This window comes from Cupressus sempervirens, chromosome 8, assembly GCF_028749045.1.
Source record: "Cupressus sempervirens isolate cs-2001-9-10 chromosome 8, ASM2874904v1, whole genome shotgun sequence".
In the NCBI taxonomy this organism is placed as follows: domain Eukaryota; kingdom Viridiplantae; phylum Streptophyta; class Pinopsida; order Cupressales; family Cupressaceae; genus Cupressus; species Cupressus sempervirens.
Window position 1 is genome coordinate 721188645 of NC_143125.1, and position 11020 is coordinate 721199664.

Genomic DNA, 11020 nt, shown 5'->3' on the forward strand with positions numbered 1-11020 from the left:
GATTACTCAATCTAGGGCTTGACTAAGGCAAGCCCTCATCAAACCAAAACAAAAATCAAGTTTTACTGTCTCCAGAAGCAAGATAGCTAAATTGTGACAACATATCTGGAAATTACTCACAGAAATATTTCTCAAGTAGGTCGACTTTGCTACTGTGTCCTGAGAACGTGTCCATCTTCCAGTAAAATGTCTAGATACTTTACTACCAGGTTGAGATCTTCCTGGATTCTTGAGAAAAACAACATTTTCTGAGTTTTTTGTTGTGATCGCAAATTTGCAGTCAAAAGTTTTGTCACAGGTTCAAGTTTGAAGTGAAAAGGCATATTCCCTTGCACATTTTGAGATGAGTACTTTATCATTCATTTCACTTTTTAATCAAGTTCCATATCTTAATTGGCCTAATCACATATATTTAGCACCTAGATCTATCTTACACTTCTCATTTAATCAATTAGTTTAATTTCAAATTTATATTTACATATCTTTAATCAAAGATAACATTGCATGAAAGAAAACTTGCTTGCATACTTCCTTGATGTAAGTTGGGTTTAACATTGGCATCCCCTTATCCATTTAGGGTTTTTGCTAATCTAACTTGGATTTTATTACGACTTATGTTTGTAAGCCCTTCTTTCTCTTGTATTTTGAATGTCGGTGTACAAGTGGTTAGTTAATGAATGCATCCCACATAATTTATATTGTTAAATTCACTAGCTTCCATTTTTCAACTAAACAATTTTATACCTTAATCCTTCAGTACTCATAACTCTTTATTTCATACCTTTAGACCATTCATTAAACTTATTTAACTTTTAATCAAATTTTTTTTTTTTGTTATGTCTTTATACTTTATTATAATTTTATTATAATTTATTCTTAAATGAAAAACCTATTTCAAAAAGGGGTCATTACAAGGAGTGTGATGCCTGCATATATCACCTCATGGTTTTTGGAGATGGGAACCTCCAAGCATGGCAATTAGACAACCTTGGGGATGGGAACCATCAAGGAGCACATTGAGTTTCAAATTCATCAGATTTTCATGTAGGGAGTGCATATTTTCATGTAGGGAGTGCATAGTACTTTGTATCAGACTTGTAAATTTTAATTTGCATGTATATTGTTTGTAGTAAATATAACAAATTATACCTATCAAAAAAAATATATAACAAATTATGAAAATATTTATTGCTGGAGTATTTCTGGGCTTATCACTTGTGTATTTAATTTGAGGTTTCAAAAAATATGGCACCCACTCCCAGCGTTACCTATATAAGGAATATTATTTTGACAATAAAGCAATTCAACCAAGCATGGAAAACTGGTTCTCTAGAGCTAATTGGTTCAATCTGAAAGAGTTGGCTAGAGACAACCTTAAGCAACTTGCAGAGGACCTAGCCATCATAAAGGACCATCATATATCCATCATGTTTCAGTAGAAAGTTGTTTCTAAAATCCCTCTGAAGTTAATCCTAGAAAGGCTTCCAGAAATTTTTGCTCTTTCTCAGGAGACGAGTCTTCAGACATAAGGTGGAGGAACTCAAAATATTTGTCTTCTGCCTGCAACCCAAATTAAATTAAGGTGACATACAGAACTTCAGGTTTTTATATAATATCAATAGAAACAGGATACATGCATGGGAAACACCTCACAACCTTCACTAGCATTTGGTTATAAATCCACTCATAGAAGAATTAGTGCGAGAATGAGAAAATTTGTTTGAGGGCAAGGAACAGCATCAAGAATTCAACTGCTTCCCTGAATAAATTTGAAAATTCCATTATCGCTTTTTTACTTTTGTGTTTGTTTACATTAGATTTAAAAAAATTAATGGAGAGGATGTTAGCTTACTGACCTCTGTCTACCTGATTAAAACTTGGAATCTCAGCACTGTCTAGAGCTCACATTTTTCCTAAAAGTTTCATTAGGTCACGTCCTCTACAGACATAATCATCAACTTTTTTTAGTTAACAAATTTCTTTGAGGCAAGGAAGTTTGCATTAGGTATTCTTGGTTTTTCAGGGGAATCCACAGGTTTAACCTGATAGTTCAAATATCCTGTATAGTCATGTAAATTGTAAATTTTCCTTTTAACTTTCATTTTATAAAACCTGATTTGTTTCACTGTATCAAAAAGAAGTGTATGTAGAAAGGCTGTATGTTTGCATCTTGAATGGTGCATGTAGATAGGTAGTTGGATCAATAGTACATCAGACACTTAATTCAGTTTGGTGATAGCTCCTCCCAGGTTCCAAAGGGATCTGAAAGTTTGGTAACTTGAACCAGCGAATGAAAAACAGAAAACTGGTGAAATAGCTTCAGCATTCTAGCCAGAGGATTTCCATTAGTAAAAGATTCTACTCTTTCTTTTCTGATGAAAAAGATAATTCTGTTCTCAAAATGTCACATAGCACAGAAACCTCTTTGAAAGATAATATTTGAACAGAATTGGATGGATTGGAGACTTGCACGTAGGGCAGATGATAGGCATGAACTGTTAAATGTAATAAGAAAGTGATATTTCCTTATCATCATCTACTATTGCAGAATCACAGACAAAAGAAACGGTTCAGTTAAAATTTACCAAATTATAAATGGAAGTATATAAATTGGAATACAATTTAACTTATTTTAGAAAATAAAACAAACATTGAGTTAGGTGAAATATACCATGCCACAGCAACACCCAAGGCATGGAGGGCAACAGCAACGTGTGCAGCAGCCTCCCGAACCTCTGTCATTATAATCATCGGCCCTCGAGCAGCAGCAACAACATCCTCCCATTTCTCGACTTGATTCTTTTCTTTTCAACTTGATCCAGAAGCTTCCAGCTATTCTTTGCACTACTCAAGTGTGACCTCCATGTATGATTACGTGACCATGGCAAACTATGGACATCATTCGACAACAATCAATAGAACCGCCACTAACCTTTACGTTTTAAGTCAAATGCAGCTTGACACCACCTAAGCAACCCAAAATCACTTCTCACTGTCAACTATGATCAGGTATTTCACCTGCTATAAGCTGTAGCTTGTATCAGGTGTACCCCTGTCCATCAAGTGAGAGAAAATAACTAAGCCAGATGCAATATACAAGCTAAGTAAAAATAAAAAGCTTCCCTAGACACACACAAGACAATGCAATGCAAAGCCAAACCTATAATTAGAAATGATTCAAGCCTACCTTGACAATTGCAGTCTTTCTTACTGATTTTTAATATTCAAAATGACAAAATGTAAAAGAATGTGGAAGGCAATAAAAGAATTAGATTATAAAATGAATGCAATTTGTTTTCCCCAAAATAATAATATCAAGGCAAATCAACATTTGAAGAAGATGTCACACCTTTCTCTACGGCTTCTCCACTGTTCCCATTGTTGGGTGTCCCTCTTATTTAATCAAAAGAAAACTAAAACTAAACTCAAGATTTAAGAAAGCTTGACCAGCTGCGGCCGCTCTTTATGTTGCTAATTTGTAGAGCTTAAATACACAACCTAGAATGTTTTAGAAGTTTTCTTGTGTGAGCCTGTGAAAATGAGGCTGCTAAATTCATAAAGAATATCAAACCAAGCAAGAATCAAAGTTAACTCATGCATCCTTAATCTAGCAACTTTCCCAAAAGGGAATGTTGTTGGATCAAGGGTTTACTTTTTTATCTAGTTACTTCCAGAAATACAAATAGATTTAAGTTTTACTAAACCTGACATCAAAAATTGAAAAAAGAAGAGCGAATAAATTGGTTTATATTAGTGGAAATCCGATGACTTGATATGACCCCTGGAATAATTAGGAAAGCTTACTGTCAAATGAACTATCTTTTATGAATCTAATAATATGAAATTAAGAGTTTAGATGGCATTACTAAGGGATATCCTACAAAAGCTCTATAAATCAAGCTGGAGTTAAAATAATGATTATGGTAGTGCTGAGATTTGACCTTCCTTCGTGATAAGCTTCATGTATAGAGAGGATAGTTAAAATGATAATGCTTGATCTTTTCAGGATTGATTCCACAAATTCTTTCTTTTGAAAGTGAATTATTATACTTTGTTGATATTTGGTAGCTTCAGTTGGATAAGACTTAGAACTATGAAACTAAAGTGCAGATATATATATATAAAATAATAAATTATATATGTATGTGTGTGTGTGTGTGTATATATATATGTTAATATTTTAATGAATAGACATGTCCCATGAAGGGACACGTCTCCTCTTGATATAATCTCAATATAAATAAGAGATTGCTGCCATTTGGAAAACACATACCTAACAAGGCAGTGCCATGACATCTGCAACAATCCGAGAAATCACCATGGTATCAGAGCCAGGTTGTTCAAAGGAACTGCCTCAAGGATTTGTCAGATTGTCTTCTTTCCAAAATCTGGTAAAAAAATATTTAGTGGTTGAAGAAAATTTCTGCAGACAATTTCTTTACTGTTCAGAAATATTATAACTTGAAACTCACGAAAGTAGTCAATGAATGAATAATATTTGAAGCCTAAGTCGGAAGGAATTAATAAATGGGCTCAGATATTTCCAGTGTCAGGCAGTGAAATGGGCAAGGCAATTTCTAATTTTTTATATGCAATATCATTGGATCAACAAATTGATTCTCAATGACGCAATGTCTTTTGAGGCACAATGTTTGGAAGGGGCAGTCACAGAGGAAGACTAAACAACATTACCAGTTTCACTTAAAACTAGCGTCAGTGTTTTGGCAGTGAGATTGAGCATCCTCTGTTTCATCGAATTTGAGTGAGTCGTAAACAACAGTGTAGGCATTGAACTATCTAACACTTGCAAGAGGTTTTGAAATAGAGTAACCAATTGTGAAAGAAGATGCATAAAAGATTGAGTTGGGCAACACAAACTATACATTGGCTAGTGTACTCCTTACCTAAGTAATAAGGACTGTACATCACGAGCTTGAGCTTTGTCAGAAAGTTTGTGCCTCAGAAGACTTAGCTCACATGGAAATTAGACCCGCCCATAATGACTTTTCCATCAGGCATAAAGTTAGCAGGTCATGTGGTACATTCTCACAATGCTTATTACAAAGCAGTTATCAATTTATTGAAGATGACATCGTCTTATCCTCGGGTTGCAACATCACAAACACGAGCAATCTGGACCAATGGTGATTAATGCATCTCTACTAGCAACTAATATTTTGTATGGATAGAAGGATTCAAAGAAAAGAAAAGGATTTATCATTGCAGGGATTGATGAGTAAAAATTCAAGGTTAGGAATCCCTTGTTATCTTAAAGAGCTGTAGTTCTCCTAGAGGAAGAACTAAAAGAATGTGTGAAGAATTCTGCCTGTGTGTAATCACAGCTTCGAATGCATCAACAAGTGGCTTGAGTTGCATTCAACCTGCCGAATTTGTTGAATAAGCACACAAGTTGATACACCATCCACTACAGTCGTCGTGACCTACAGGTGAAGGGAAATTCTCAAAAGCATCAAACAAGGAGAGTTTCCACATCAATAACAAAAGCTTCCCCACATTGATAGTGGAGGTCAACATGAATTTGGCCGATCGCCAAGAACATGTCAGGCCTATATTAATATTAAGTGTGACAAATCACCTATGGATAGCCATGGTGCTTAGTCGAGCAGGACTGAGGCATGGATAAGTAAAGGTCCAAAACACAAGAGAACGCCAACAAGGTCGGTCACCTGCTCTGTCAAACCAGTAAAGACTGTGATGTGCTGGTCAAATCAGTAAAACAGTCATCACTCGTACATATCAGGATGCCCGGTTAGGATATAGTATATAACATATCCATAACAATTAAAGGTAATATGATTTATTTAGCGGAATAAGTATAAATTCAAAAAACATGTTTATGAAAATATGTTAATATTTATAAAAATATAAATATAAATATGTTAAACAATATGATTCATTAGTTTCATTTTGAGTTATTAATATTGTTATTGAATAGAATAAAAATAAGAAATAGAATTAGTAATGAATAAGGAAGTCATCTAGAGGGCATTATCCTTTGACTACATTGGATAAGGATTTTTTTTGGAGTACAATTTTAAGTAATTTATAAAGCAAATCTCTCTCATTTATTTTTCTTATATGTACTATTACTACTATTTGCCTTGATCCTTCCTCCAAGAATGTTATTGCAGGAAAAAGGAGACTAATATCAGACATGGAGGGAGTTTGGCACTTCTTCAAAGGCAACTTTGGATGAGGAGTTCATGATTGATATTCAGAGGCTGTTTTGACTTCATGTACACTTTTGGTATCATGCATGTGACTGCATGATTTAATGGGCCTACCCTTATGTACATCATGAGGAAATGATGACTTCCAAACGATTATCACTTGTATTTGCAGAAGTTATCGGAGGGTGACGATCTTAGAATAACTTAAGTCATGATATACATTTTATGTAAATGTTGAAACAGACCTTGAGGGATTATATCTTGTAAATCAACAACTAAGTGTTAGATGTCATTCACTTGATGGTCTATGAGTTGTTTTCATAGGTATCTGGTGAACATCAGGGGTATCTGGTGAACATCAGGGGTTGATATTCTGCAGGCCATTACCTTATTGAGTAATTGGTGAATATCATATGTTGATGTTCTGCAGGCCATTTACTCAAAGTATTTGATGAATATTATATGTTGATATCCTAGAGGCCAATACTCATGATATCAAATGTGAATATCAAAATGTTACTTAAGAGTATTTGGTGAATATTATATGTTGATATTCTAGAGGCCAATACTCATGATATCAAATGTGATATCAAAATGGTGGATATCTTCTAATCAAAGATATCCTTATAATTTGTCACTCCTAATATTACCAATGGTGTAATATTTGTCTGGTGTTTATCCTCCCTAGCTAAGAGGGAGTGTTAATGTTTGGTAGCTTCAGTTGGATAAAACTATGAAACTGAAGTGCATGTGTGTGTGTGTGTGTGATATAATGTATATATTAATTAAATAATAAATTATGTATATGAGATATTATATATAATCATGTTATTATTATTTTAATGAATAGACATGTCCCTTAATGGGACATGTCTTCTCTTGATATAATCTCAATATAAATAAGAGATTTTTGCCATTTGGAAAACACAAACCTAACAAGGTAGTGCCATTACATCTACAATAATCTGAGAAAATCGACATACTTACTCTTACAGCTCAGGATTCATGTGCTTTTTACATGTTTTATGAAGCTTATGTGATTTTCATATTTTTCTGAACCTCTGTTCTCTGGCAAAGGTTATTCATATTGTTACTTCATTGTTCTTGTGCCAGCATAATTTTGTTGGAACTCGCAAAAACATATCATTGGGAAGGATGAAGAACAATATTTTGGTAGAGACGAAATTCCACATTGAAGCCTCAGTTGTATAGCAACACATATGCTTCTGTGCATAATGCCAACTATGTAGAAAATTTACTTCAAATTTAAAACTCTCCCATGTTCAACTGTTGTCAAGAAAGACCTTTTCTCATTTCTGGGGATATGGGCTGTGAATTTGAGGGAAAAAAGGGAAAATCTAGAGGTAGATTGGAAGAACCCTGGGATAGAAAACAAAACAATAATGACCATGCTCAACACCTTCTGTTCTCATGTGAAACAGATCGCTATTGGGACATCCCTCAACCTATAATTTATAAGATGATATTTTCTGAGTTTCTGGACAAAAAGTACAAACCACCTAACCAAAATTCAAACATATAAAGTATTTATCCAAACTTCTAGAAATTGTTTGTTTTCATTTAAGTATTGAATCATCACGGATCTGGCAGCATATGAACATCCATCAGCACAAACAAGTATTCTGATTCCCACTCAAAAACGAATAGAGTTTTAAGCCTGACATCAGAAAGTGTAAGCTGCCTACAGCCTTCCACAACCTTGGTGGCATATGGTGCAAAGTAAAATCTTCTGCAGCAAGATTTGAGGACCATAAAAATAACAAAAACATGTTGCAGAAATACATTGTAAAGCCTATAGAATACAGAACTGTTGGTTTTCATAGTTTCGTTATCCATAATTTATAAGGGAACAGTACACCGAATAGCTCTTTGTTGCCAATTCTAACATTGCAAGTCCTATGACGACATTGAACTCCAGTATTCTAATGCTGAACTTCATGACAGACATACTGTAAAGCGTTCTACTCATAAGATAGAGAGTTCCTAATGGACTAATAAAGGTGGGACTCTAACAAATGGAATCCTGCACGATCACTAAATTATCTAAAGTTCTCAAAACTCATTGATTCCATATCCCTGAAACATTAATCCGTGATTTTGCATCTTAAGCCTACTTGCACAGCTGACCATAAACAACACGTCCCTCCAAAATATATATATGTCCGAAATATGCATCCTACTTATGTCTCTGATATAGTTGTTGGTTTGTTCTTCTAAGGTAATATAGGAGGGGAAAAAGAAAGAAAGAAAATGAAAAACCAAAGGAGAGCCACTACAATATATTGAATAGCATAATTACTAAGCCATAATGCATGCATGTTAAATGCATTCCATTTCAGAGCTACTTAAAATTGTATAATGAAGTTCTAGGACATCCTTAACGTAGCTACCTAGATGCTAGGAAGCAAGCTCCACAGATTCTGTTAGGAGTTAATCTCTTTAATCTCTTTCCACTCTTTTGGGTATTCAATCTCACGTGTCCATATCAGTGACAGTTTTTCCTACCTCTATTTCTCGCGATTACAAGGATCACACAGAAGTGATGTTCCATGTTTTCTCATCTGCCTGTTTTCGACTAGAATGCCAAATTGACTTACCCTAAGTTGATAAATTAGATGTCACTAGGATAATTTCCGAAACAACTAAGTGCTTTTTAGTTTCTCACGTTTCTAGAATGCCAAATTGACTTACCCTAAGTTGATAAATTAGCTGTCACTAGGATAATTTCCGAAACAACAAAGTGCTTTTTACTTTCTCATGTTTCTAGAATGCCAAATTGACTTACCCTAAGTTGATAAATTAGATGTCACTAGGATAATTTCCGAAACAACTAAGTGTTTTTTAGTTTCTTACGTTTCTAGAGTGCCAAATTGACTTACCCTAAGTTGATAAATTAGCTGTCACTAGGATAATTTCCGATACAACAAAGTGCTTTTTACTTTCTCAAGTTTCTAGAATGCCAAATTGACTTACCCTAAGTTGATAAATTAGATGTCACTAGGATAATTTCCAAAACAACTAAGTGCTTTTTACTTTCTCACGTTTCAAAAGTCACCTTACTGGACTCATCACTAGGAAAACTAGATATCTCTTCTACAACAAAAATTTCTCCTGGAGGTGCTGATGATGTGTAGGAAATTGTGGATCCGACACTTAACGAACACCATGAAAAAGACAATTTCTAAGTACTATATCCATTATCCTAATTGAAACGCTACCCTGGAATTCAAATAATAGGAAAAAAACAATTTCCAGATTAGAATCAGCTCTTGCACTAACTATTTGACATCTTGCAATCAGTGTACTGTAATACAAAAGACGCCAAGCATCATATTATTCATTCACGCCGGAAGATAAAATTAACCATAAAGGGCACAAAGGATGACATGCCGACCTAAATCAGCCGCTAAAATTCAAAGAAACGTCCATTTACCGAATATTAAACTCCAACTCATACTACTGTCCGCATTAGTAATCAAAATATCGTAGCAGCACGTCTTAAGGGTTAAAATTGCCAAATCTCCCTTTACAAACGATCCTAACCATTCATTAATGTAACAGATTACAGTTAAGTGCCAAAGGCGCACTACAGAGAGTACTATTTACAGAAACGCATGAAGTCAAAGCTGAAGCTCGGAAGACTGGATGGTTCGATTCAACAATATATCGTTCCACAAAATAATCCACCAATCATCATAAAACATAATCAACCAAAATAAGGATCCTCAGCAATCATCTAGGTTCAGTTTACCGTCAAAGAAAATCTACTGAGACAGTCATTTAGAGCCAAGTATGAAACCTAAGGTGCAGTATATGGTATGCAATGAAACCCTTAGAAGATTGGATGGTACAATCCAACAATACATCATCGGACAGTATAATCCACCGATCATCACGAAATCCAAGCAGCAGCATATTATAGAAAACTAAACCCTTAAACAATGTGTAATGAAACTCCGGAATGTATCGTTTGTATGAATTCAGAGTTAAGATTGTTACTCTTTGCAGCGTAATTTACAGACGAATCGTCATAAAGAGCTTATAAGATTCTCAGACATAATACTTAAGCCTATACCTTAGGATCAATTATAAGCCATAAATCCAATGCCGCCATGCCTTTGCTGACAATTTAGGATGAAAAAAGCATCGGAAAGAGCTTCGATTAAGATTGCTTTGCGGATTACAAAATTTGCTAGGTAAGATCGAATTCTCATTCAAAAATTCCACGCCGACATACATTTCGTCGGAGTTCAAAACTTTCAAAACATCGGAGATAGCATAATTTAACTCAAAATGCAAAATCCGCCCCGAAAGATCACAAACACCTTGGAATTTGAAAATTCAAAGCTAAATTTACAGAATCGCAGGCTTAACAGACGAAATATGATGTAAAAACTCAAAAAAGTGATATTACGCAGTAAATTTAAGGGAGAAAAACCTGAAAATGCTTAGCAGCTGGTAATTGCCTGTTCTCGTTTATTAATAGTGGCTCAAATTCTTCCATGCCTTCGTAATTGCTTCCAATAACCCTCGGGAACAGAATCCAGCTTAATCAAAAATCACTCAAAGAGAATGCTACACTCTTGGCAAAGGCAGTGCATGCCATTCGGACATTCGCATGGCACTTGTCCCAGTGGTAGTCAAGGTGACCTGTTACTCCCAGTTACTCCTTCAGTTGCCGGTCGGAATAAAATATAAACTGGTAGGGATCCTTTCGGATGACACGTGTCAGTTTCTTGTTTAGAAGGTACGATCCTCGACGACACGTCATCGTGATTGGGATGGCTGGGCTGAAAATCTGGGTTTGT

The 11020-nt window shown here is 35.0% G+C and overlaps 1 protein-coding gene across 7 annotated transcripts in view; it reads right to left on the reverse strand.

The window, feature by feature from the left end:
* Positions 1-10811, reverse strand: part of LOC149544473 (putative E3 ubiquitin-protein ligase RHB1A) — a 112807-nt gene extending 101996 nt beyond the window's left edge. For 3 of the 7 annotated variants that reach the window (XM_089798869.1, XM_089798867.1, XM_089798864.1), the window contains exons 1-3: positions 10651-10811; positions 2933-3052; positions 2672-2844 (exon numbers count right to left, since the gene is read on the reverse strand). In XM_089798869.1, the coding sequence (XP_089654995.1) occupies positions 2672-2785 (114 nt within the window). In that variant the 5' untranslated portion in view covers positions 2786-2844; positions 2933-3052; positions 10651-10811. Of the gene's footprint in view, positions 1-2671; positions 3053-10650 lie in introns of all 7 variants that reach the window. The other 4 variants (XM_089798866.1, XM_089798863.1, XM_089798868.1 and 1 more) reach the window with 2 other exon arrangements.
* Between the last annotated feature and the right edge of the window lie 209 nt (positions 10812-11020).